Raw genomic sequence first — 25,836 nt, forward strand, 5'->3', positions numbered from 1 at the left:
GAGGTAAATTCTTCAAAACAACACTGGAAAAACAAAGTACTACCTCTCTGGAAAAGAGATACTTTCACTTTTTCATTTTAGTCTAAAAATAGGCCAAATTGAAAAACTGAAAGTAACACTTTTCAAAAAACAGATGGAGTATTATATTAAAATGTGCAGTTTATTACTATTTATAACTGAACCAAATTGGGACTATGATTTTTTATCAATATATAGAGGTTATTAATAGAGTAATTTATTCTCATGACCCTAGAAATTATGGGCTTTACTCTCTTGACCCCAGGGTTATTTAATAAAATTTGCAAATTATTCTAGTGACCCTGAAATATTTTATTAACAAAATAACCGGTGTGCATATTGTCTGCACATAAAATCAGTGTGCATATTGCCTGCACACTATAAAATATGAAGAAAATTATAAAAATTATGTACAAAAATCTGTGTGCATATTTCCTGCACATAAAAGCAGTGTGCATATTGTCTGCACACTATAAAATAGGGCAAATATGAAAAAAAATATTTAAAGAATAAAAAAAATGTGAAATGAAAATTTGATAGTTGTATTTACGCTCGTTGTGTAAGTCTTTTAAAAAGCTTTCCAAATATATAAAATTTGTCGAATTCTTACGTATGATTCGTGAGACATGTTATGTTCAAGTTGGCATGACGATTATACCCTTAATTAAAGATATAGTTTATTTGATAACATCATCAAACATCTTTATCCAAATGGCCCTACTTTTTTAAGGGTCGTTTCAATAAAATAAATTAATTTTCTTAAAAATGAATTTTAAGTCAAAGTCCATTTGAGTAAGAAAGAGTGAAGGAGGGTCAAACACTTAATTCGCATTTATTAATATATAGAGTATTATTGATATATAGAGTTTTTACTGTACGACAAGTAAGCCATTGGTTCTGTGTGCTCCCAGGTTTTGATGCTTAGTTACTAAAAAACAAAAGTCTAACTTATTTTCCCTGTTTTAATCGGCAAGTTTACAAAATATTTGTACAAGTTTAAGCCATAATACGCTACAGGTGACATATAGTTGCACACTTACCCTTACGTTTTGTTTACCAGATAAAACAAACAAAGCCTTACGAGTTGTAACTTCGTCCAATGACAACACGGCTATTGGTTCCTCCCAAATTTGACAGGAGACGTAGTTACCATGTATTAAATCTTTCATTAACTGATTATAATTAATTTAAAAAATTGCTCTCCTTTATTTTTCGTATTACTAAATACCATTATTTTAAGATAACAATAATTTCGTAGCAATAATTCAGTATTCAGATGTCAATAAAGGGTCTACTTTTTGCCTCTATAAATACTCATTAAGCTTGGCCACTCTTCATTCACAAACCAAGTTTAGCATTGCACTAAATATTTCTCTCTATCTCTCTCTTTTTCTCTAAACCATAAATATTTCTATCTCGTACAGTATCTATCAAATGGCAGCTTGTGTTGTTTCTTCTAATGAACAGTCTGCGTACGTTTATATTTCCTCTGAATTTATTCCTTTACATACTCAATATACATATACAATCATTTTTCGTAACCCTTTTGTTTTCGTCTTACTGTTTTATCAACCATTTTGGTTTCGATCATCATTCATCAAGTAGATTTGGTTTTTCGATTGTATAGATTCGTTCTTTTTTTTTCCTTTTGACAAGAGTTTCATTTTTATTAATCACAAAATTGGTTAAAAAGACCAAAATCAACAATTCATGAGTGAAAAAGACATGTAAAATTTGATTCTGTTTAAATGAACAAGAGTGTAAAAATAGCCAGATGTAAACAATTTCATCCTACCCATTTTGAAATATTTTTTCGTATTTTTAATTTACATCAGGATGCATCCAGTTTCATCCTCGCTCTTTTTTAAGTTTAAGCCAGGATAAATCCAGTTTCCTTCTTGCTATATTTTTTGTCCATTTCACCCATACTAAAGTTTACTCGTCCATTTGAACCATGTTTTAAAAATATTTGGACAAATGATCCATTTTCCGTTTATTATATATATATATATATATATAGGTACTGGTAGAATTTACCGTGTACAGCTATTTAATGGAACGATATTTGTGATGTTTCCCGCAATAACCACTACGTACTAGCTATATGCAACCAACCAGAAAAACTAACTACATATAAACAACTATCTATGCTCTATTCATTTACGTGTAAAACCTAGTTACTGAAATTTGTCTATTTATTTCTGTCAAAATACCAGAATCAACGCCATGGTTGGAATGGTAGCTGACACAGAGGGACCGAGAGAAGTTCCACATAATGTGGCTGAGATTGTATTAGTTCGACATGGGGAGACCACATGGAACAACGCAGGAAGAATTCAAGGAAGCTTAGAATCTGAGCTTAATGAGGCTGGATGGAAGCAAGCCAATGCAGTTAATATCCTTTCCTACATAACCTGTAGATTAATATATCAGACACCGTTTTTTGACATGTTTAAATTGGCGCTTCCTTGATATTACTCCCTCCGTTACTTTTTAGTAGGCCAGTTTCTATAAATAAATATTTCAAAAAATAGGTTAGTTTCCTAATTGGGAAAGTCAAATGTTACTTTAATTTTCTGGGACCACTTTTCTTTAACTTCTTTTGATGACAAGTGTTATGTGAACCATTTCACTTCACTTCTTTTATTGACAAGTGTCTAGAGGACCACTTTCAATAATTAGTTCTCTTAATTTCCTTAATTTTCTCAAAAAAAGAAACTGACCTATTAAAAAGTAACGGAGGGAGTAGTTTTTTTTTTGTCTTTTTTTGGTGACAGCGTGAATGAAAATGAATTTTAAGTAAAGAAAATTCTGTAAAATATTCTTTTCCTTGTGCACTATACACTGTCACAAAAAATTAACCATTTTGTTTTGGATAACCTTGATTTACGGGCATCTGGTACTTGGTGAGAAAAACGCCCAGATATTATGATCTTATCCCCTTATTATATATGTGCTAATTAATTTGGTAGTGCAACTATGGATGTTATTGTTACAGATCGCAGCTAGGTTAGGAAAAGAGTTGAAACCTGCGGCCATATACTCATCTGACCTCAAGCGTGCTAAAAATACCGCAGAAATGATTGCCAAGGCATGCCATATCCCTGAGGTTGATTTTTTGTTCTCTCATAACTTCACGCTGCTTCCTTTTTTCCCTTTCTTACTAGTGATTGTAACGAGAGTTTCCGAATATGAGTTCACTAATATGTGTATAATATCAACTAATATCAGGTGATAGAAGTGCCAGACTTGAAGGAGAGACATGTAGGAAGCCTACAAGGTTACTACTGGAGTGAAATTCAAGAGAAAGAACCCGAGGCTTACCTTGCTTTCTTCTCTTCCGAGACAGACCTTGAAATCCCTGTAAGTAACTACCTAATAAAATTTAGAGAATCAAGTTCATCAGTGGTTCATCCGCTACAAGTCATCTCTTAATTTGAAATATCGTGTGCATGACATTTACACAGGGGGGAGGAGAGAGCTTTAATCAACTGTGCGAGAGGTCTGTTTCTGCTCTCGAAGAAATTGCATCTAAACACAAAGGTATGTAAATATCATAAGTTATACTCCATCCTGATTTACATGATTATGTTGAGATTTTGATACAAAACTTTCAAGTTTATCTTCACATTAAAAAAAAATGTACATATACCAATGGGCGCATTCAAATAGAAAGATCTAGTACTAATTCACCGTTTGTTGTGTATGCACAGGTGAACGAGTTATCGTGGTGACACACGGTGGTGTTCTAAGAGCCATTTACATGGCGGTTACTGGTAAACCCAGTGCAGGAAAAATAATGAATGCATCGATAAATGTAGTCCATCTCACTGAGAAGAAATGGGTGTTCAAGACATGGAGTGATGTTAGTCACCTCAATGAAGTTGGATTTCTCCAACGCGGATTCAACGGGGATGCTTTCCATCACTAAACCTATCAATAATAACTGGAACTTGGCATTATGATTATCTACGACTACTACGAGAGTGTTCGTCCATGGCAGCATAAATAATTATTGGACGGTTTATTTGTGTATACTTGGTTTGTGGGATGCATGTGTGTTTATTTGAATAAATTAGACTGCAACATAAGATCAATGTCTATCATGAATTACCTGAGAATATAAATTTCAGGTTGGTTATCAGATTCTCTATGAAAAAGTACCATTTGTTTTCATAGAAGATGTTTGGAGTATGTTTATTTGGATTAAGCGGTTACATTAGTTTTCAGTTGATCATTCAGATCGGCAAAATAAAATAAACAAAGTTGTGGAACATACAGCTAGTTCCTTGCATGCCGCCCCCTCAAGAAAAAAAAACTATTTATATTTCTCAAAATGGAGGAAAAATGGAGAACTATATGAAGGAATTCAGTCGCTTAGAAATTCAAACGGGTAGATAAGACGGTAACACAACGAAATGCACTAAGTTTACGTGAGACTTGGGTGCACATTGAAGGAAGACATCCTCCAAAAAAAGAATTTCGCAACTAGTTTTAGTTTTAACGCTATCGGAAAAGAGAGAAAAAAACACCAAATGTGAAGTTAGTGTCGGATTTTTAGCACATCTAACTATATACATGATCATCAAACGGAGGGTTCTATTGTTGAACTACCCTAGAAACCTTGTGAGTTTACAGAAGTCCATGAGCTTGCATCTGTTTTGATTGCACAAGCGATACAATTAAATGGTCTCTAACAAATAATGCTGTTTTTAGAGTGAAATCTTTGCATCACAAGCTAACTATACCTCCAAGCAATGAAAGCAACATGAAGACTTACGAGAATCTTGGAACCAGAATACTAATTTTACTTTTTATTTTTCTTTCCTGTGTAGAAATGCTCTCGTAACATCTTTGCGTGTGCAGCATAGAAAAACACCTGACGTTCTTCGCCTTTTTTTCTTTCTTTTTTTCCTGTTTTCTTTTTTGATAGGACTCATTCTCCGCTTTATAGCTGAAGAAAATATTCCTTATACATGCATTGTGATTTTAGAGATGAGGTTTGGCTCGACATGCCACAAACATTAACTTTCAAATTTCAAACATCAACTGTTCTAGAGAGTACCTGGTTCATCTGGAAAGCAAGGGATAGTGACATGGTGTTATGTAAAATTTTATCAAAACCAGTTTTACTAACTTACTATATCAAATCAGATTGCAAATCTTATAAATAGATGGTTAGTGCTGGATAGGTGATACTCAAATGCATCAAGAAACTATCTTAAAAGAACTGCAATTTTATTTCATCCATAAGATTCACCACGATTTATAAAGAGGGATATACTGTTATAAGCGGGGTGATGCCCTTACATAAAGGACAAACAAATTTTAGCAGATCCTGAGTCCTGACCATCGGATTGTCCAAATGGTATCACCCCCCCCCCCCCCCCCCCCCCCCCCCCCCCGTTAATAATGGCATCGCCTTTACAAATCACGCAGTTCAGCAGCGGTGAGAAGTAACCTATCTGAACCACTCTTCTAATGATTAATCAGGCTGCATATCTACTACAGCTCAAAAGATCCTTCAAGGACATGAAACTAAACGAAAATGCTCTAAAGAGCCTTAATACCCAGTCTTTGCTGCATAGTTATGTGAAGTTATGGACAGGGATTTCACTTGGAGATGTTCTGCTTTTAAGAAATAGTATCTTGCTGGGAGTGTATCCGTCTTTCTGAACATAAATATTGTGTTGCAACTGTTCTACCATTTTCGCTAATACTGTAAGTGCAGCTGCCATCCTCTTCCACCTTCCAAATTATAAGTAATTTTTTTTTTGTTGAATAAAACATAACAAGAAAAACCTATAGATAAATTAAGCCACATATTCTACTTCTACCATCATAAGGATGCTAGTAAAAAGACAGAAATGCTAAACACAAAAGACAATAATTTATCCAATGATCATATAAGTAAAGACTTTTTCTAAATTTACCTGAAATCAAAAACATAACTATTTTAACGCGTTACACCAAAATTCTGATAGCAGACTCAATAGCATGAATCTCCTCTTGTCTGACCTTCTTCCAAACACCACCAATCATCAAATAACCTTTCAAATCCTCTGCTTCACTACTCTTTATCTCATTTAAAGTTGAAATCTCCAGTGACTCAACATCACAATTAGCTTGTCTCTTACTGCAACAACTGGTTTCTGTAACTTGCACATCCTCAGGCCTTTTGATTTGTGGATCGAGAACGGGAAGAACACTTGTTGAACCAAGAACACGAGGCAACATACCAATGGGACATGCGTTCCAAAACTCAGCTTCTTTCCACGTGCTTTCTCTCTCTCTGGCACTAGCAGGCATTGCTGTTGTGTTCCCGGAATTACCCTTTGCTCGACGTAGTTTGAGAAGCTCCAGCTTCTTTGCTGCTTCACTGATAGAGACCTCTTGCTCATAAAGGATCTTTTCAACCCCTGGGAGACTGGAGCATTCTTCAGCATATGTAATACTCGGTAATCTTAAGTTAGAAAGCTTTTTTAGTTTTATCACCAGATTTTCATTTCCCAACATTTGAGCAAGAAGTATTGCCGACTCAGAAAGGTGAGTATTGCCCGGATAAGATACCAGAAGACACTTTCTCAGAAGTTCCATTAGATTTTTATCCCCAGATCCTATCTTACTGGGACCCTTTCCTTTCTTTAATCTGTCAATGAGCCATGGAACCAATGAAGAAAGGTATTCAAGGAGACGATTTTCAGCCTTGTACTGCGACGCCGAGAGTCGATATAACCCTGTTGAGTTCACAAGGAGAAGACATTGAAAAGTTCAGCACCAAAGGTCAAACCCAATAAGTTTCTATGTGTATGGGTTACAAAAAGGGTGTTTTTGGGTAACAATACGCAAATTTTTAGTAAAACAGAAGTTTTAGTGAATTAGAAAATGCTACAAACAGTCGTAAGCCAAATTACCAATTTCGAGTGCCCTGGTTTCTCGAGTCCCAATCATTTGAAGAAGTTCGTTGAGTATCATTAGCAGAAATTCTGGCTCTTTAGATGAAATTCTGGTCACCATGAGTTTCCAGATATCTGCCGCGCTTGCGGATATTTTAGAACAATCCACAGGTCCTGCTTCGTCACCCCCTGATATACAAAGAAACTCCAGCATCATGGCAACCACTTCCATGGGGAAAGAAGAGTATAACTGCACAAGGACAAGCAGAGTCCTTTTAACCTGTTTCTTTGAACCTGAAAACAAATTTTCGCCTATAAGCATTTGTGCGTGAGCATATATTATTTGTGCAAAAGAAAAAAACTCAGGAGATCATTGGTTTTCCGAAGTTTATCAGCTCCCCAAATGCACATTGAGGGTCTATAGTCGAACAAGCACATCTTGCAGGTCCCAAAAACTCCAATGTGGAGAGATGTACTTCCCGAAATTACCTAATTATATGCATATAAGCCAGGGTGTGGAGAAATACTAATAAGCTTGGAAAATGCTTCAAAATGATTTTATGTGGTTGCTTCATACGCATGACAACTTTTGAGGATTTTTTTCTTCATAAACGAGAATAAAACAACTTCAGAGCACTTTAGTGGATCCTAGCAAATGTCCATAACGGGAAAGAAAATTCATGTAAAAGTTAGCAATATCAGATACGTTATATCAAAAGATAATAAGGAGTTCACAGCCTCCAGGACACATGAAGGAAGGCTCAAAAAGACTATTTATTTATAATGTAGCATCCACGCTATTGTAAGATTCTTCTGAAGTCTAAAACTGTTTATTCTATCACTATCTTATACATGAGCCAATTAATGCAGGCAAGCAAAAGAACCACGGTAGACTACAAATCAAAGGCAGATTACCAAAGGATATCCAGTTAAAGGTATTTAAAAGACAGGACCAAAAAATGTTGAACAGAATCTTGATTTTGATTTTCATATGATTAGAAGCAAGTTAAACCATAGTATCACGTCAAAGCTTAACCTGATTAAATTACAATATTAAACTTACGCTTTGCCTTCTTTGATGGAGGCTCTGAGCCCTGCTTCTTGGTTAAATGAGAAGCTAATTCATGCAATCTAGACTTGATTTCTTCTTTGATGTTAGTGCTTCCATCCGTGTTAAATGGTAAGGAATTCTTTTGAGGCTCCCAATAATAAGATTTAAGCCAGTCAAGTGCCTGAAAGTTCAAAAGGTAGAAACAATAATAAATCATGCATAATGAGCTGAAGTTCCATAAGAAAGATTAAGGGCAAAAGTGATATTGGAGATTAGTGGGATGATGGAGTATCAGGTTCTTTCCCTGTTTGATTCGTATAAACTTCCCAGAAGTAGCAGTAATTTCTAAATCAACTGTTCCTATTCCGACTAGTTTCTAATCCAGATTCTGTTGGGAGTGGTATCTTATGCCCAGGTCGATACAAGGTGAACACTCACTAATGAACCAGCCCGGCCCAGGTTCATGTCTGCTTTTCTCTGCCAACATTCAAAGATGTTAGCAATTTGGTTCCTAGGAAAGCTAAGCTTATATCGTAGCTCTATTATTCTGTTTTTACCTACCTTTCGTGGTAGTTATCTAGCTGAGATTCCCTACCATGGGCAATGAACTGGGACTCAACACAGTAGAATAGAAATAGGCCTAAACTGTCAACAAAATAATATAAACTGGATAAGGATGGATAATATTGGCATCCATAACACAGAAACTTGATTCTTCATTGTCATGTAGATAATACTGGATTTCCTTTATTTTAGTATTCCTATATTACCAGCTCTTATATAATGGAAACTAACTTACTCTTATATGATGGAAACAAACTAACGGGAAGTTTTGCATCTCAACCGGGAAAAACATACACTACCAGCTCCTGAAAATATTTAGAACCACTAGTGACAGAAGCTTTGTGTACCTTTACAGAGGCAAGACGAACAATGTTAAGTGAAGGTAGATTACGATGAGAACTCTCTGCAAAATATAATCAAATAAAACAGCATAAGGTACAATATGCCCAAAACTCAGAGACCTCAACAAAAAAAAAAAAAAAAAAAAAAAAAAAAAAATTAGAAATCCCATCTATTTCAAACCTAATGATTGTGTGACTGAAGATATGGGAATTAAATAACATTCACCTTGAGGGGGTATATATTAAATAGTAGATTAAGTATCCTCACCATGACGAATATCTATCAGCATACGCGGGATACCGATTGCATTTGCTGCATCAGCAATCGAAACTTCTGATTTCTTCCGTGTCTTCTCAACGACCCCATTTACAAGCCTTCACAAATGAGATTTAAGTGTAAGCCTAAACTTCTTCTGAAATTCTAACGAAGCCACAAAAATAAACTAAAAAGAAAATGAAAAGGTAATAACAAGTGTAAGCACGTTAATTAAACGTCTCTATAAAACTCAAACACTGTGTATAACAAAAAGATCCAGTCATCTGTCAGCATGCAAATTTCCATCTACACTTCTACTGCACCATGGCTCGGAACATAATGTTGAAGTTCACCACCGACTTCAATCAGGTGTTCACACCTATCTGGATAAACCTAGAGATATCTAGGCAGTTCTTTACACTCTAGAAATATCAAGAGTACGGTCAACTCTCTAGATGATACTTAGAAATATCTAGCTAGTATTCCTCTAGAATGTCCTATAAAGCCGGTTCCTTTTAAGTGTCTAGATAGTTCTCTAGATCACTATAAATAGAGGTTGTTATCCTCATTTGTAAGCATCGAGCAAGTGAGTCAGAAATCAAAAAGTAAGTTGAGAGATCAGTTGAGAGCTAAGTAGTTGAGTGGTAGTAAAATCAATTCCAAGTAAGGTTCTGTGTGAATTTGAGAGTGTGTATAAAGCATCCTGTGTAAATTTAAACTTGTGATAAATAAAATCAAGTTTTTCACAAGTGAAACTCTTGCCCACTTTGCTTCTCAAACTCAACATTTGGTATCAGAGCGGGACGGTCAGGGGAGCCGCGGATTGAGATCGCATTCGTGAGAGTATACAGTCGAGGACTGTGAGTTTGTTGGTCAATTTAAGTTGCGAAAGGGTGTTGCAAGTGTCACGATGGCAGATCTTGTTAATGCAACTGGAGGAATTGCTAAACTCAACCAAACTAACCATAAATATTGGCAGTCACGCATCAACTAGAGTACGAAGGCCCAACCCAAAATATCGCAGTGCAGCTATAGCTGAAGTTATGGATGAACCTGCAACTTATGAAGAAGCATCAAAAAAGGAAGAATGGCGGAAAGCTATGGACGAAGATATTTCGGCATTGAACCAAAATCAAACTTGGGATCTGGTTCCAAAACCTAAGGATGTAAGACCCATATCTTGCAAATGGGTTTACAAGTTGAAAACTCGTCCTGACGGGTCAATAGACAGGTACAAAGCTCGATTAGTTACTCGGGGTTTCGCACAACAGTATGGGCTAGACTACAACGAAACGTTTAGTCCAGTATCAAATATAACAACAATAAGAGTACTTTTATCACTGGCGGCAAGTGAGTCGTGGAAACTATGGCAGCTCGATGTGAAGAATGCCTTTCTAAATGGAGAGTTAAATAAAGAAATATACATGGAGCGACCAAGGGGATTTGAGAGCAAAACCAAACCCCATCACGTCAGCAAGCTAAAGAAGGCTTTATACGGCTTAAAGCAAGCGCCGAGGGCCTGGTACGGTAAGATTGCGGAGTTTCTAGTTCAATGTGGTTATAATGTTGCCCCTGCTGACTCAAGTTTGTTTGTTAAGAAACAAAATAAGAAACTGGCAATAGTGCTAGTACATGTGGATGATTTAATCATCACCAGTGACGACACTGACGAAATTCAGAAGACGAGAGAGAATTTATCGGTGTGATTCCAAATGAAGGAACTTGGAGAGCTGAAGCACTTCCTAGGGCTCGAAATCGAAAGAAACGACAAAGGAATATTTGTGTGTCAACAAAAGTATGCGAAAGACTTATTACAGAGATTTGGAATGCTCGAGTGCAAACCAATCTCTACACCCATGGAGCCTAATAGCAAGCTATGTGCCTACGAAGGAAAGAGCTTGGAAGATCCGACTATGTACAGGCAGTTGGTAGGAAGCCTCATCTAGCTAACTCTAACAAGGCCAGACGTCGCCTTCGCAGTTGGAGTAGCAAGTCGATATATGCAGGAGCCTAAAAAGCCTCATCTTGAAGCAGTTAGGCGAATATTAAGATATGTGAAGAATACGGTCGATATGGGACTACTATATAAGAAAGGAGAAATAACTAAAATGGTTGGCCATTGGGATGCAGACTACGCTGGAGATCATGATACCAGGAGATCGACAACTGGCTATGTCTTCAGTATCGTCAGCAGCAATATCCTGGTGTAGTAAAAGACAACCTACAGTATCATTGTCTACCACGGAAGCAGAATACCGAGCAGCAGCAAATGCAGCCCAGGAAAGTACATGGTTGTCACAATTACTAAAGGATCTACACCGAACAATAGACTATGCAGTACCAATATACTGTGATAATCAATCAGCTATACAACTAGCTGAAAATCCAGTATTCCACGCAAGGACTAAACACGTGGAAGTACACTACCACTTTCTAAGAGAAAAGGTACTGCAGGGAGATATCGAAATGAAGTCTATCAAGACGGACGACCAAATGGCCGATGTACTTACCAAAGGACTAAACACTTCAGAATTTAACAAATTCCGGATGCAACTCGGCATGGTCGCACAAAAGGAGTTCAAGAAGGAAGTCGGTGTTGAAGTTCACCACCGACTTCAATCAGGTGCTCACACCTATCTGGATAAACCTAGAAATATCTAGGCAGTTCTTTACACTCTAGAAATATCTAGAGCACGGTCAACTCTCTAGATGATACTTAGAAATATCTAGCTAGTATTTCTCTAGAATGTCCTATAAAGTCGGTTCCTTTTAAGTGTCTAGATAGTTCTCTAGATCACTATAAATAGAGGTTGTTATCCTCATTTGTAAGCATCGAGCAAGTGAGTCAGAAATCAAAAAGTAAGTTGAGAGATCAGTTGAGAACTAAGTAGTTGAGTAGTAGTAAAATCAATTCCAGGTAAGGTTCTGTGTGAATTTGAGAGTGTGTATAAAGCATCGTGTGTAAATTTAAACTTGTGATAAATAAAATCAAGTTTTTCACAAGTGAAACTCTTGCCCACTTTGCTTCTCAAACTCAACACATAATGCCGAGAAAATCAAATTGGTAAATTTCGTGTTGCTGAATTACACATTAAAATCAGTCAAGACTTCCTAATTCCTAACAACCAGTTAGTTTTTCTTTTTCATCCATGGCAATCAAAAATTTGTAGACAATCTATATCAGGTTCCGAATGGGATGTTGCACTACTAATACTCTCATTTTTTTTATATAATTTGTATTTTCTCATGAGTGGGACAAGTAAAACATTTCACCTCAGAATGGACATGCAGTGTAGCATGGACAGAATCTCGTCTGAGTCTACTGCTTCATTACTGGAACCCAGTCTACAGCATCAAACAGGAAATAAAAAAAGGGGTAATCAACACACACACCAATGTTGAAGAATTTGACCAAATATCAACACTATTAATGACTGGACTTGTTGGGGTTACCTGAAGAAAGGATCTTTCAGCTGAATTTCAATAATAGAGGCTGTAACTTCAATAACAATAGGAAGACAACCTCTACTTCTCCATGCCGATATTCTTTTTAGAGCTTCATTAATGGATTCTGTAGAAGAGGAAAATAAACATTCACGAACCCAGTTCCATTCATTCCAGCTTAACCAAGGAACCAACTTAACTGAATACTCTTTTCCTTCATCCTCCACCTCTGTCTCTATCTTAGGAAACCCTAATTCCATCATTCCTGGACAAAATCAGCGAATCCTTCCTCCTACACCAACTTCACCTCTCTGGGAGATTCCTTAAACCCTAATAATCTCACAGAAGAAAAAGAAGTTAACAAAGTGGATATTTTCGCCCAAAGAGTTTTAAGCGAGTGCCGGAACAATACTTGTGATAGCTTGAGGGCTTACGAGTGATTTGGTTAGGTGTTTAGGGAGTAAATTGGAAGTTTCGGAAACAACAAAACCTTGATGTTGCTAGGGTTTTGTAAGGTTTTAATCAGAGAGAGACTTCTTCCCACTGAATAGAACTTAGTAATCCAATGGCGGACAAATTCAAAATTGTAAATGGACTTAACGAAGATAGTGACGATGACGAAGGGTTGGAACAGAAGCTTGATGAAGATTGGGAGGATTGGAAAACTGATGAAGAATACGAAGCAGAAGAATTTATCTGTTTGTTCTGTGATGAAAAGTACAAATCCATCGAATCTGTTTTCAAACATTGTAGCTCTAATCATTCTTTTGATTTTCAAAGTATAAAGAAAACATTAAGCTTGAATTTTTACGATTCCTTTAAGCTCATCAATTACGTCAGGTCTCAGGTACCTTCTTATTCGTTTTTCTGTCTGTTACTTAATATCTTGGTTTGATGTGTTAATCTGTTAAACTTAGTTGATTTTTTTGGTTGTTAGGTAGCAGAAAATCAAGGTTGGAGTTGGAGTTGTTTGGAGAATGAAAAGCGATGTTGGGAAGATGACAAGTATCTGAAACCTTTCATGAATGAGGATTCCTTATTGCACAACTTCTGGGTGGATGAAGATGATGAGGAAGAAGATTTTGCAATGGCGGTTGATAAAGAGGAAATACTGATGGAGCTAGAAAACAATCAAGATGTTGAAATGAATCAGCTCATGGATGAGGACATTATGGATGTGGTTCCTTCTTGTAAGGAAAATGGAAACAAAGACAAATTCCCAGAGTCAAATGGGTCTTTGGACATGTTAAGATCATTGGAGAAGGTCACACTTAATGGTGGAGTAGTTGGTAAAGATAGTGAATCATCTAATAATAAGGAAAAGCGTAAGCTTGGAAAGGTTTCTTTTGCAAATGTTGTTGCAAAGGAAATCAAGACTGTAAATGAGAATTATTTCGGGGCATATGGCAAATTTGGCATCCATAGAGAGATGATCAGTGATAAGGTATTTTCTCATTTTTCAATTAGAAGAATCACTAGTTATTAATCTGTGCCTCAAGAAATCAGAGGTTTGCATAAATTCACTTTTTACTTTTGATGCTATAGAAATTCAGTATAGACTCACAGAATCTTGTCGTGTAGGTGAGAATGGATGCTTATAGAGGAGCAATCTTGAATAATCCCTCTCTCATGAATAATGCGACTGTTATGGATGTTGGTTGCGGTACTGGAATACTAAGGTTGGTTCTTCTTGTTCATTTGTATCCCCGTGTTATGTCGTGCTGTGAGTGCAACTACTTTCTTTCAGAAATTGACCCAGTTTATGAACCTTCATCCTAGTTCTTCCATGATCTCTGATACTAGTAGCTAATCTCTAAAACTAGTAGCTTCCACCTGTATTATGTAAGAGTAGGAGACTATAATGAGTCTCTGTATGAGCTATCTGGACCTAGTTGAATCCTGCAAATTCTATAGAAAATCTTGTTGCAGATTCTTCTAGTAATCTTCTAGTAATCTTCTCTTTCATGAACATTGAAGTCTTGCTATGGTTGGTTCAACTTCTACTGAAATAGAAGGATAGTAATTGTTGGTTGATTCTGTCAAAAATATTTGAATTTTGTATTTCAATTGAGCCTCATATTCCCTACCGTCATATAAAGGGTAAAAAGATAAGTTAGTTGCATAAATCCAGTAATTGGTTATTCTCTGTTTATTGAATAAATGTCTTCATTCTGGCAGTCCTAACCATGAACATTACTTGTTTCTCATGTCTGTGTTTCATATTATCTTTTGTAGTCTCTTCGCAGCCCAAGCAGGGGCTTCAAGAGTGTATGCAATAGAAGGCAGTGAAAAAATGGCCTCAGTGGCTACTCAGGTATAGGCTCATCTCTCTATTATTTTTTCTGTTCTCTAATTGTGTATGTGAAGATTGGTTTTGTTTTAATGGCATGGATGTATGCATGAACACAGATTGCCAGAGAAAATGGAATGTTATATGATGCAGAGCATTGCACTGGAGTAGTCAATATAGTTCAAGGCATGGTTGAAGAGCTTGACAAAGTGGTGCAAATTCCACCTCACAGTGTCGACGTATTACTAAGTGAATGGATGGGATACTGTCTCCTATATGAAACGATGCTTACCTCAGTGCTTTATGCCCGTGATCGCTGGTTAAAACCAGGTGGTGCCATTCTCCCTGACACTGCAACTATTGTAAGTTCTCTATAACTGGTTCTGCTTCAAGTTCTTGTGCATCTTAACTTTTAACCTTAGTGATTTTACACACTTTCTGATTGAGGCATCTTGTATAGTTCGTAGCAGGTTTTGGAAAAAGTGGAACCAGCATCCCATTCTGGGAAAATGTTTATGGTTTCAATATGTCTTGCATTAGTAAGGAGGTTGTAGAGGATGCTTCAGAAAACCCTATAGTTGATGTGCTGGACAGTCGCGATATAGTGACCCAGAGTGCTGTTCTCCAGGTTAGTTCATTTTTTAAAAATGTTATGCGCCGGTCGAGATTACTTTGTATCTAACTTTTACTTAAAATTGGTTTTTGTTTCTCAGGCTTTTGATTTGGCAACTATGAAGGCTGAAGAGATGGACTTTACGTCAAGCTTCGAGTTGGAGGCGAAGTCAGATCTTTCAATGACAGATGAAAATTCCAAATCAACTTGGTGTTATGGAGTGATCCTTTGGTTTGAGACTGGTTTCAGTAGCAGATTCTGCAAGGAAATGCCAACGGTCCTCTCTACATCACCTTATAGTCCTAGTACACATTGGTCCCAGACTATATTCACATTCCCGGAACCAATTGCACTGGCACTTGCAAAACCCGAAGCCGACGGAGTGGCAAAAATCGGAACTGAATCTTACCCCGCTGCAAAAATCCAAGCACGCATCAGCATTGTTCGTGCAGTGGAGCATCGTAGCATTGATATATCCTTGGAAACTTCTGCAGTCGGCGTAGATGGTCGAAAACAAAGTTATCCTGTTCAAATCTTTAATCTATAAACAATTTGGTTCCTGTTTGTTAATCCACAGATGAGATTCCTAGAAGTTACAAAGGGCAATTTGATGGTATTTTTTTGGAAGTGAATTGCATCTGTGTACAACTCCAGGTTCTGTTGTGCAGATTAAGGTTTTGTTGTTGTGACTTGAGTTACTCCTTACTTTTCTAGTAAAATTTTGATGGACATTTAAGCATTTTAGGTAAGACTTAGGAGTTGTGTGGATACTGAAACAAACAGTCGAAGTTACTGCTTACTACAATTAAAATATACACAGTTCAGCATTATATTTACTCTCATGGTAGTTCAAAAAACCATCCTTTTTTTATCAGTTTCAACTTTACATGGGAAAGATTCACTCGTGGAGACTTTCGGGTGGTTCTCCTCAGATGTCATTCCATGGTTAAAAAATAAATGAATCTAATTCACTAATTCCAACAATTTAACCTATTCTGTGAAAGTAAAACGTAACAGAGAACTTGACGCTAATATCAAACTGGAAGCACTGACGCAGGCACGGACCCAAAGCAGATTCAAACCGGAAGCACCGACCCATGGGACTGAGTTGAATTTCTTGAAACTGGGAACCAGTGGATGGAAGTTGAGAACTGTTTAAGAGAACAAGCCCGCCATTACTGAGACGACTACAATTGAATCCGCAAAAGGAAGAATTCTAGAGAAAGGAAGAGCTGAGAAACCCTAAATAATGTGGAGCAGAGCTTGTTGTATCCCTAATTCAATAAAATTACCATCGCCAACATCAAGTTATTTACGTAGCCTCAAGAATACTAGTAATAGATTAAGTTTATCTCCATTGAAACCTACTCATACTTGTTCTTTTTCTAAACCCTTTATCACACTCGCATCTATATCACTTTCAGCTTCCCATTTTCTATCACCTATCAGCTTCAAGGATATTACTTTGTCTAAGAGAAAAGGCATGACAACTCCTAATGGAAGAGGTCAGTACTGGGTTCTCGTAAAACCCTCGTGTTTTGGTTCTTCATGTAATTAGTACGATTTCAGGTGAATGGATTGTTCTAATTTTGATTTCTGTTAGTTTCAGATTTTCTTTGTGTATCATTCTGGGTGAGACATAATAATAGGGGATTGATCAAATCTGATTCTTTTATTGAAGTAACTGTGCGTGTTAATAACTTGGTAATTAACCATGAACAGCTATTCTTGTTGTCATTCATCCATTGGTAGGAGGTCTTCCGTTGTATTGTGTAAAGTGAGATTGAGTTTTGATAGTTTGAAGCATAAAAATGGATGTTTTCCGATGTTTTACTTTGTAAAAAGCTTGTTAAGATGGATTCTTCACTCTGTATAGGTTCAAGCTCTGAGTGTGTATGTGTCTGTCTACAGCCTCTTGTAGTTCTGGAAGCAGTGGAGGAGGTGAAAGCCGGGAAATCCTAGTTCAGCATTTACTTGTTAAAGAAGAGGATCTTAAACTTCTGGTGGAGCTTCAAGCGAGTATAGCAAGAGGTCAGAAACAATAAACTGCATTTAAAGCAAATTAAAAACAACACGTCTTAGGCTTTACATCTTGCTTCTTGTATCTGATTGTGTGAGCTTAGATTGTTAGCTTTTATGTAGTCCCAGACCCCCAGTGGTTCATGAAGTGAAAGATGAATTTTTTTTCATTTAACACCCCATAGAAGTGATAAATCGTTCCCTGCATTTTAAGTCAATGACACATTTACCTATTTTTATTGCCAGTGAGACGAGTCGTCTCATATCCGATTGTTAGCATGTTATGGACATCTTAATCAAGTAGCATAGTTGAACACTGACATGGTACATATAAATGCCAAATTATCTTATTTTTCTTCTTCTCTCGCCCCGCTCTGTTACTCTCTCCCTTTTCTACATATTTCTAGTAAGAGATTTGCAGCACCTTGTTGTTGTTTAATAGAGTGGTAATTTATTCATGTATGCAGGACTGGATCTAAGTGACTTGGCTGTCGAGTACTCAATTTGTCCATCAAAAGATCAGGGGGGCATGCTTGGATGGGTTAGGAAGGGGCAGATGGTACATCTTGAAACTATTCATATACTACTTTCACATGTTGTATTAAAGCACTCTTAAATTCTGTTCATCCGTTCTTGAATAGTGTTTCTTCCATTTTGTTGATCCGTGATTGACTTTTGTTTCTTGGTTACCTATCCTAAATAAGGTGCCAGAATTTGAGGAAGCAGCTTTTAGTGCCCCTTTAAACAAAGTTGTTCGATGTAAAACCAAGTTTGGATGGCACTTGCTTCAAGTAGTGTCTGAGAGGTATATATTCTTGACCTTCATCTGTTTGAATAAATAAGGAAGCTTAGCGGTTCATTTACTTTTTGCGAAGAGAAACTGTATATTATGCAACAAACTCTGTTGCATCAGGGGTAAATATTAAATGTCGGGTATTTTAGAAGGATCTCAAAAAAGAAGACAATAATTCTCCCAAAGAATTTTCTCTCACATCCTTTGTGTGTATATAGGGAAGAAGCTGTGCTTCAAGATGTTCAGCCAGAGGAGTTTCATATAAAAATGCAAGACCCAAGTTTCCATGAAGAGGCCCAACTATTAGATGTTCGAGAACCTGAAGAAATGTATGAATCTTGCGAAATGTCTCTGCAGACTTCTCTTAGTTAACTAAGGGAGCTTCATTTTAAATTCGAAGCTTTTTATCTTCAAGGCTCGATATTTTTCATCTCTAATTATTTTGTTGAAACAGCACCCAAGCTTCGTTGCCTGGTTTTGAGGTTCTTCCTCTTCGTCAGTTTGGCAGTTGGGGGTCAGAAGTAACAACCAAATTCAATCCTGAAAAAGACACTTATGTTCTGGTATTCTTAAAGTGTTTACATTTTTCCAGGTTGATATACTTGGTATTGATAAAAATTATGTTTTAATTTTCTTCATTCTTCGAACTGCAGTGTCATCACGGAGTTCGGTCTCTACAGGTTGCAAAGTGGCTCCAGGCACAGGTTAGATCTTCATTTCTTTGACCATTTTATTTGATTGTGTGGAACATGAATTGTGAATACCTTCAATGCTTGAATTTACTCAACCTTTTTGACTTTCCCTATAATAAGTGATCAATCTTTTGCCAATGATTTTCACGGATTGGCTGGGAAGAAAAAATCTCATTTAATCACGTCACTGCTGATAATTTGTTATTGCTTCTTGTAGGGGTTCAAGAGAGTATTCAACATTGCTGGAGGAATTCATGCATATTCAGCGAAAGTTGATCCATCTATCCCAACTTACTAGCAAAGGATGATTGTCTTATTAGATCAACTAGATGTATACGACTTATGTTATGTCTTGAAATGAAGACTTCAGTTTTGATGATATCTTTAAAGCTTTTTAAACGAAATATGTAACACTGAAACTGGTCACAGATACGCAAGATAGGAGGGTCTCCTAATAAAAGTCTTTTCGTGTTGTACCCCCTTCATTGATGTTCTATATGGGTTAACAGTCCTTGGTGCTACTGCAAATTTGTCCAAAAGTACTCATATATGCAGTTCATCCTCGTCCAGTTTTCAACAGGCATGGATGGATGACACTTTTAGCAAATTGCATGCAGTTGCGATCAATTGGAAGGCCAACGTAATGAAATCAATTCACCAAGATTATCAGGTAACACACCAGCGAATACGATTAAGGAATATACTTAAAATTCAGAAGTTCACTCTTCATAATTGTTATAACTTTGATGGGAGTTTGCAGCTTCAATAGCATAAAAGAGTCAGCACAAAATAGAACTTTTATTTACTGCCTACAACCTAAAACTGCAATTAGTGACCATTATCAGTAAAACCCTTCTAAATAACTTCTATGCTTGGCCGCCAAAGGATGGAATTACTCGCGCAGAATTCCCAATATATCCTGATCTCCATACAAGAGATACCTGTAAGGATTTCAAAGGAACATTAGAAAAAAATCACATATTGCGCCTTTAAATGAATTTATAATTCGTCTGTAAACAATCAACACACGCATCTTAAGAAAAATACGGAGTATATGATTTTAAAGGTACAAAACATCCTAAAAAGTTCATCTTTTCAAAAGAAATAATTTAATGCAAAGGGTTAACAACAATATTCCTTCATAGGTTTCTTTTCGGTTGAACTATCAAGGTTTTTCTTAGACTAATAACTAAACCTTGGATTCTCAACCATAAGGCAATTTTTTCCGAAGTTCACGAATATATCCTCATACAAAAACAAGAAGCATAGGAGAAATTGATAGCTGACGAATATATAGCGAGTGGGTATTGGATATTTAGTATTGGCTTATAAGCACTTAGCCTTTTTAGTTAAATAGCAGAAAGAAGGAAAAGGTATTCTTTGTCCTGAATCACTGTGTAAGAGCAAACTAGATATATCTATGTTAGCTAATACAGGTCCTAATCAGAGAGATAAGGCGCATCAGACACATGTATATCACATGCACATCTCCTAGGGTGAAAAACGCAACAAGTTCGGCTACGTCAACTAAAAAGTAAAAACAAGGGGACTAGGTTTTTCTCAGAAGAGCAACTAGACCTTGGATTCTCGACCGAAAGTCATTTTTCTAAGGTTCTTGAAAATACCTCATACCAAAAGAAAGAGGAATAAACGGAAACGAAAACTGAGCGATATATAGGGAGTGGGTATAAGATATGTGGTATTGACTTTAGCCTTTTGACGTTGTTTACGGAAACACAACAATGCGAAGAGGTATACTTTATCCAGTCAATCTGAACTGGTGTTACTAAGAAAACAAGAGATATTTTCGGTTATGCAGTCGGGTTGTCAGCTTTAGAAGTACTAGTCAGGGATATGAGACGCATGATACATATGTATATCACATCATGCACATCTCCCGGAGTATACGCAAAATACACTGATTTTACCTTAATAGGTTCTGTTTTATCAGTTGAGAGAGTAAAAATAAAAAACTACTTAGTGGCCAAGGAACTAGACCAAAACCACCATAAGACCACCTGCATAAGGGTCTCCCCTAACTAGGTAAACATGAAATCTCCATGTCACAATGTCAACTCCTTCCCAAAAGAATTTGAACCTGATCTAGCACTGTCTTGTTTAGCGCTGAACCGAATCCTTTAACTAATTGAAAATACAACCAATGCATAACTAATTTAATGTTCCAAAGTCATGGTAATGGGATTGTTAAACAATGTTCACAAATAACAACTGTTTGATGCTTTAATGTTGAAGAGAGAGTATTTTGTAACTTACTCTTTCTCACCAAGCTTTACATTCATTCCTCCATATTCAGGTAAGAGGACAATTTCGCCTTCCTTTACACAGACAGGAATATGGTTCCCCTCTCTATCTTTAGCTCCCGGACCTACTGCAATCACTTTCCCAGAGTTCAACTGAACCAAACACAACAAATAACAACCTAAAGACATTAATCAACAGGCGATATAGTTTGCATGATCCAACTTAAATCAAATGTTATCTCAGCCTAGGTATTTTCTTTTAACTATCTATTTTAACAATTGATAAACAACGAAATGAAAATTGAAAAACTCATGAAGTTTAGTAAACAACGAAATGAAAATTGATAAACAACAATGTTACATGGATATAGAGGGAGAGAAAGAAGTTATTTTTGGAAGACTATACCTTGGCGGTTTTCTCAGGGAGTAAAATTCCGGCTGTGGTTTTGGAAGGAGGAACGATCTTCTCCACCAAAACGCGATTCAAAGATGGGATCAAACGCTTCGCCATTAGAGTAATTTTTGGAACAAATCGTCTGTAGAATGCGACTGATGATTAATTTCTCACGACTTTGAGGGTTTTAAAGAGGGATTCTTGGGTTTATGAGTTACTGCTATTAGGCAATTAGGGTTCGCTTGTACGGTTAGATATCAACTGGTGATGCCCCATGTTGACTACCACTAGGCACCAGCCCATGCCAAAAAGCAAAATTCCTCGGAAACTATGAAGCACCCACACGCGGATATTGGGGCCCTGTGTGTTCGACGCGCGTCCCACGCGGACACACGTGGACACCGACACGGTGCACATTTTACTAGTTGGGTAATCTAGTGTGCCACAAAATTAGTATAATAGTTAATTTCTTTACACGTAGACTAACCTAACAGCATAAAATTGAGTTTTTTTCATATAATTGTGTGATTAATGTATTTGATATAGCATAACATTATGATTTTAGTATATAAAAATTATTTAATTAGTACGTATATAAACATGTCTGTGTCCTGATGATTTTGAGTTTTGACGGTCCTTGTATCCGTGTCGTGTTGTGTCGTGTTTGTATCTTGTGTCCGTGTCAGTGGCTCCCAGTTTGGAAAAAGAAAAAACAACCATTTTACTATTTTACACGAACAAACCACAAACTCCCTCGGAGACCCGCTAAAGCCAATCACTATGAAAAGCAATTTCGCTTCGCTATAACTTAATTATAGAGTAATCCAACTACGATGGTCTTCCATATCGCTTTAGAGTAGCGATATTTCTTAGCTACACCTTAAAGTTGTGATACGCCGTGTAGCGAAGGGAAATCACGCGGAAATCGTGTCCTTGCTTTTCCTTTACCAACGGATATTGAGTATCCGTTTCTGGTTTTCACTATTTTATCCTAAAACTTCTCTTTTTCACTTTTTTAATTTACTAAAACTTTTTTTACCTATTATATTATATCTTTTTTTTTCTCTTAATTATCTTTTAACCTATACAAATATTCTACGGTAAATAATTTAGGGAAAAAACGGAAAATGAGTTCTTGTTTTGCACTATTTGCACGGAAACTGAGTTTCCATGTTGTTTAGCAAAGGGATACCTTTTTCCCGTAGTGAGATAACTTTTGGGCATTTGGCGACGCTTCAAATAAGGGATAGCTAAGGGATTCCCTTATCATTGTACTCGGCCTAATAAGTGGATGGTGAACCCACCAGAAAATGTGGGTCACATCTAAACAACCATGAGACCTAGCGTTTACATCTCAATCGGTTTTTGTGGAGTTTGTAGAGTAAGTTTGTTAATCATTAATGGAAAAAATAATATCACTAGTCCTGAGACTAGCTTTTACAGAGACTTATCGCTCGTGCAGCACAGATGCGTTTAAAATGGTCATGTGTCCATGTTAAATTCACGTTCGACAATTGGACGCGGGAGTCTCCGAGTCGGACACATCGATAATGTAAATGTATTGGACTGCAAATCCTGGAATGATGGTTCGAGCCCATCTTTGGCCTCTCCCCCAGTTCATAGATCCCCTGCTATGAGAACTTTCAGCATCAAAGGACGGTGATTGAGTTCTGGGAGTAGTGAGAGCATTTTAAGAGATAGCGTCCGTGATCAATGAGGTCATTAACTATCGTCTTTTATTTTCCGCTTCTTTTGAGTCTTAGATTCTTGGAGCAGATGGACCCTCGCCTATGAGTTAATCCAATTTTTAGACGCTGGAGTAGATCCTAAGGAGATCCCACTTCCCCATGAATTTATCTTGAATCAGGATCTTTTGGCTCAACTTTATCCAAGTTTTGACGAGGGATCAACCCTGTTTTTCACCTTGAATTGGTCAAAATATGCCGAATTTCTTACTTTTCGTGGAGGAAAAGCACTTGCCATTCGTTGGTTATTAGGAGCATCCCAAAAACGTCCGGGTCGAAATATGGCTTTTAAATTAAGTTCTGAATTAGTGGATGCTTCCAAAGGGAGTGGTGATGCCATACACAAAAAGGAAGAGACTTATAGAATGGCAGAGGAAAATAGAGCTTTTGCACATTTTCGTTAATCCATGAACAAGATCTATATAGACACATAGATCCATGGATCCATACATCTCGATCGTAAAAGAATCAATAGAAAAAGAAAGAATCTATTTCATCTTCGGTGCCATTGCTGGAGTGATGGGAACATGCTTCTCAGTACTGATTCGTATGGAATTAGCACGACCTGGTGATCAAATTATGGGTGGAAATCATCAACTCTATAATTTTTTAATTACGGGTTACGCTTTTTTAATGATCTGTTTTATAGTTATGCCGGCGATGATAGGTGGATTTAGGAATTGGTTTGTCCCCATTCTGATAGGTGCACCTGACATGGAATTTCCACGACCGAATCAATTATTTTGACTGACTGTTTTTACGTAGATGATAATTAAAAAAGCAGTAGGAACTAGAATGAACAACGCTGATACCACATGCATATGTATATTCATAAAAACGCCTGAATTTTTATGTATGTATCATTTCATTAGTATATATGTTTATATTCCTACACAAATTTGTTATTCATCAACAATTTATTAGCAATGTTGAGAAACTATATTCATAGAATATACATTTTAGTGGAAAAAATCACTTATTTCTTAAAGTGTCTGTGTCCTAGTTTTTGAGAATTTATTCGTGTCCGTGTCATTGTATACGCATCAATGCTATTCACAGTCTAGGTAGCAACTCAGAGTACGACAAAAATTCGAATCGGTAAAAATGCGCACATTAATCGGCTAATTAGAATGCAAATTTGATCGAATATGCGGTCAAATACGCGGAATGCTGAAATAAATTGGAAATTCATTAATTCGTGTTTGATGTGTTTCACATATTCAAAATAGACACGAAAAATTCGGTAAAATCTAGTTAGTTACCTATACAAAATCTGCATGCACATACATAATAAATTATGAAATATCATTCTTTTAAACATCGACAAAAAAAATTGATTATTTTTATCTTCAAAATCGGATTAAAAAAGAACTTATGGTTAAGGTTTTGTGATATTTCAGTTTAAATGAAGTATATATAATACATTCAATATTAACGACATGTCGACAGTGGATTTTTGACTAAGGTTACATTCGTAAAATCACATGGAGAATTATATATCTCTGACCATATCAAAAACATAAGATATTTTATGTCTTCATGTTCCGAAAGTGGAGTGAATTACAATTTTGTCACCTCGTCAAAGTAATAATACATGACGGAAATAGCAGAGCTTCTTGCTCAAGAGCTCTCAACATTCCATGTATTTCATGCTGTGCAACTCAGTATTCCTTTTAATGCTCGAAATACATTTGAAATATGTCTAGCGCTATAACCATTCCCAGAATAATATTCAGAACAAACAAGATGTTGTCATCTAATGTCTGAATCAATTAATAGCTTCTAGACATGTTGTCTGTTAGTTCAAGGTGATTAATCAAAGCGCTTCTAGACAGGTTGTCTACTAGTACAAGGTGTTAATCTAGTGCTAATCTATTCGGATGGTTCCTTAAAATATTTTTAACGAATATGATATTCGCTTCTCATATCTCGATCATCTGAATATATTAAATGTTGCTAGACAGATTGTCTGCTAGTGTAAAACACTTAACTAATTTCTTTTATTGCCAAATTCCGGATGAATTCCTATAATAAATACACTGATTGACCTCAATATTTGTCTACTTCAATTCATGGATTTTCCCAGCCGAATCTCATGGATTAGTAATGAATTATTCACCTTCTTGCATATATAAGGGTCACACCGAATAAAAGGCACGGGTGTATTTAGCGATAATGCTCAAAGGAGCATCCAAAAACATGGAAGAACTAGGATATATATGGAAGTTGGATCAAATAAGGAAAAGGAAGAGAGAGAAATAATAATAAAATAAGGAAACTGTGGGGTGGGTCCCATATGGCATGTCGGTCCCACGCTTCTTTTTCCTTTTTATTTTATTATAATTTGAGTTTCCTCTTTCAAGGACTTCCTCTTTTGAGCAAAACTCCTTATTTCCGTATTTTTTCAAATCTTAATTCATGGACCATATGGTTGGTCCCGCAACCATTATGAACCATAC

The 25,836-nt window shown here is 36.6% G+C and overlaps 5 protein-coding genes across 6 annotated transcripts; 3 read left to right on the plus strand and 2 right to left on the minus strand.

Moving 5' to 3' along the window:
* Nucleotides 1-1,364: 1,364 nt before the first annotated feature.
* Nucleotides 1,365-4,199, plus strand: LOC113313513 (metal-independent phosphoserine phosphatase-like). The gene is made up of 6 exons (XM_026562298.1): nucleotides 1,365-1,490; nucleotides 2,235-2,409; nucleotides 3,017-3,127; nucleotides 3,250-3,381; nucleotides 3,486-3,561; nucleotides 3,732-4,199. The coding sequence occupies exons 1-6, from the start codon at nucleotides 1,453-1,455 to the stop codon at nucleotides 3,947-3,949; spliced, it is 750 nt and encodes a 249-aa protein (XP_026418083.1). The 5' UTR covers nucleotides 1,365-1,452; the 3' UTR covers nucleotides 3,950-4,199.
* Nucleotides 4,200-5,493: 1,294 nt separating this feature from the next.
* LOC113309521 lies at nucleotides 5,494-12,964 on the minus strand. Of its 2 annotated transcripts, XM_026557952.1 has the most exons (8): nucleotides 12,580-12,964; nucleotides 12,400-12,471; nucleotides 9,139-9,245; nucleotides 8,877-8,932; nucleotides 7,978-8,146; nucleotides 6,933-7,208; nucleotides 5,952-6,755; nucleotides 5,494-5,766 (listed from the first exon to the last, which is right to left on the minus strand). In XM_026557952.1, the coding sequence occupies exons 1-7, from the start codon at nucleotides 12,831-12,833 to the stop codon at nucleotides 5,983-5,985; spliced, it is 1,707 nt and encodes a 568-aa protein (XP_026413737.1). In that variant the 5' UTR covers nucleotides 12,834-12,964; the 3' UTR covers nucleotides 5,494-5,766; nucleotides 5,952-5,982. The 2 variants fall into 2 exon arrangements, with proteins under 2 accessions (XP_026413737.1, XP_026413736.1); XM_026557951.1 differs by lacking the exon at nucleotides 5,494-5,766 and having other exon boundaries at nucleotides 5,867-6,755.
* Nucleotides 12,965-13,072: 108 nt separating this feature from the next.
* LOC113309520 (probable protein arginine N-methyltransferase 3) lies at nucleotides 13,073-16,212 on the plus strand. The gene is made up of 7 exons (XM_026557949.1): nucleotides 13,073-13,417; nucleotides 13,508-14,014; nucleotides 14,152-14,249; nucleotides 14,806-14,884; nucleotides 14,980-15,222; nucleotides 15,321-15,488; nucleotides 15,574-16,212. Exons 1-7 carry the CDS (start codon nucleotides 13,136-13,138, stop codon nucleotides 16,018-16,020), a joined length of 1,824 nt encoding a protein of 607 aa, XP_026413734.1. The 5' UTR covers nucleotides 13,073-13,135; the 3' UTR covers nucleotides 16,021-16,212.
* A 328-nt stretch (nucleotides 16,213-16,540) lies between these two features.
* LOC113308844 (rhodanese-like/PpiC domain-containing protein 12, chloroplastic) lies at nucleotides 16,541-19,462 on the plus strand. Its single transcript, XM_026557291.1, has 8 exons — nucleotides 16,541-16,978; nucleotides 17,385-17,504; nucleotides 17,960-18,051; nucleotides 18,197-18,297; nucleotides 18,504-18,614; nucleotides 18,740-18,848; nucleotides 18,939-18,989; nucleotides 19,195-19,462. The coding sequence occupies exons 1-8, from the start codon at nucleotides 16,723-16,725 to the stop codon at nucleotides 19,273-19,275; spliced, it is 921 nt and encodes a 306-aa protein (XP_026413076.1). The 5' UTR covers nucleotides 16,541-16,722; the 3' UTR covers nucleotides 19,276-19,462.
* A 178-nt stretch (nucleotides 19,463-19,640) lies between these two features.
* Nucleotides 19,641-21,913, minus strand: LOC113313263 (10 kDa chaperonin, mitochondrial-like). Its single transcript, XM_026562010.1, has 3 exons — nucleotides 21,645-21,913; nucleotides 21,252-21,391; nucleotides 19,641-19,918 (listed from the first exon to the last, which is right to left on the minus strand). Exons 1-3 carry the CDS (start codon nucleotides 21,747-21,749, stop codon nucleotides 19,870-19,872), a joined length of 294 nt encoding a protein of 97 aa, XP_026417795.1. The 5' UTR covers nucleotides 21,750-21,913; the 3' UTR covers nucleotides 19,641-19,869.
* Nucleotides 21,914-25,836: the final 3,923 nt, after the last annotated feature.

Source organism: Papaver somniferum, chromosome 9 (genome assembly GCF_003573695.1).
Source record: "Papaver somniferum cultivar HN1 chromosome 9, ASM357369v1, whole genome shotgun sequence".
Taxonomy (NCBI): domain Eukaryota; kingdom Viridiplantae; phylum Streptophyta; class Magnoliopsida; order Ranunculales; family Papaveraceae; genus Papaver; species Papaver somniferum.

What these genes read in the sequence shown, in the direction of transcription:
- LOC113313513 (XM_026562298.1), top strand. Translation starts at nt 1,453, where the DNA reads ATGGCAGCTTGTGTTGTTTCTTCTAATGAACAGTCTGC. An exon ending in AGACAGACCTTGAAATCCCT is followed by an intron (nt 3,382 to 3,485) that starts GTAAGTAACTAC and finishes ACATTTACACAG; the next exon opens with GGGGGAGGAGAGAGCTTTAA. An exon ending in AATTGCATCTAAACACAAAG is followed by an intron (nt 3,562 to 3,731) that starts GTATGTAAATAT and finishes GTGTATGCACAG; the next exon opens with GTGAACGAGTTATCGTGGTG.
- LOC113309521 (XM_026557952.1), bottom strand. Translation starts at nt 12,833, where the DNA reads ATGATGGAATTAGGGTTTCCTAAGATAGAGACAGAGGTGGAGGATGAA. An exon ending in TTCGTCTTGCCTCTGTAAAG is followed by an intron (nt 8,147 to 8,876) that starts GTACACAAAGCT and finishes TTGAACTTTCAG; the next exon opens with GCACTTGACTGGCTTAAATC. An exon ending in AACCAGGGCACTCGAAATTG is followed by an intron (nt 6,756 to 6,932) that starts GTAATTTGGCTT and finishes TGAACTCAACAG; the next exon opens with GGTTATATCGACTCTCGGCG.
- LOC113309520 (XM_026557949.1), top strand. Translation starts at nt 13,136, where the DNA reads ATGGCGGACAAATTCAAAATTGTAAATGGACTTAACGAAGATAGTGAC. An exon ending in TGCGGTACTGGAATACTAAG is followed by an intron (nt 14,250 to 14,805) that starts GTTGGTTCTTCT and finishes TATCTTTTGTAG; the next exon opens with TCTCTTCGCAGCCCAAGCAG. An exon ending in CCCAGAGTGCTGTTCTCCAG is followed by an intron (nt 15,489 to 15,573) that starts GTTAGTTCATTT and finishes TTTGTTTCTCAG; the next exon opens with GCTTTTGATTTGGCAACTAT.
- LOC113308844 (XM_026557291.1), top strand. Translation starts at nt 16,723, where the DNA reads ATGTGGAGCAGAGCTTGTTGTATCCCTAATTCAATAAAATTACCATCG. An exon ending in TCAAGCGAGTATAGCAAGAG is followed by an intron (nt 17,505 to 17,959) that starts GTCAGAAACAAT and finishes TCATGTATGCAG; the next exon opens with GACTGGATCTAAGTGACTTG. An exon ending in GGGTTAGGAAGGGGCAGATG is followed by an intron (nt 18,052 to 18,196) that starts GTACATCTTGAA and finishes ATCCTAAATAAG; the next exon opens with GTGCCAGAATTTGAGGAAGC.
- LOC113313263 (XM_026562010.1), bottom strand. Translation starts at nt 21,749, where the DNA reads ATGGCGAAGCGTTTGATCCCATCTTTGAATCGCGTTTTGGTGGAGAAG. An exon ending in TCCCTGAGAAAACCGCCAAG is followed by an intron (nt 21,392 to 21,644) that starts GTATAGTCTTCC and finishes TGTTTGGTTCAG; the next exon opens with TTGAACTCTGGGAAAGTGAT. An exon ending in GTAAAGCTTGGTGAGAAAGA is followed by an intron (nt 19,919 to 21,251) that starts GTAAGTTACAAA and finishes AAATCCTTACAG; the next exon opens with GTATCTCTTGTATGGAGATC.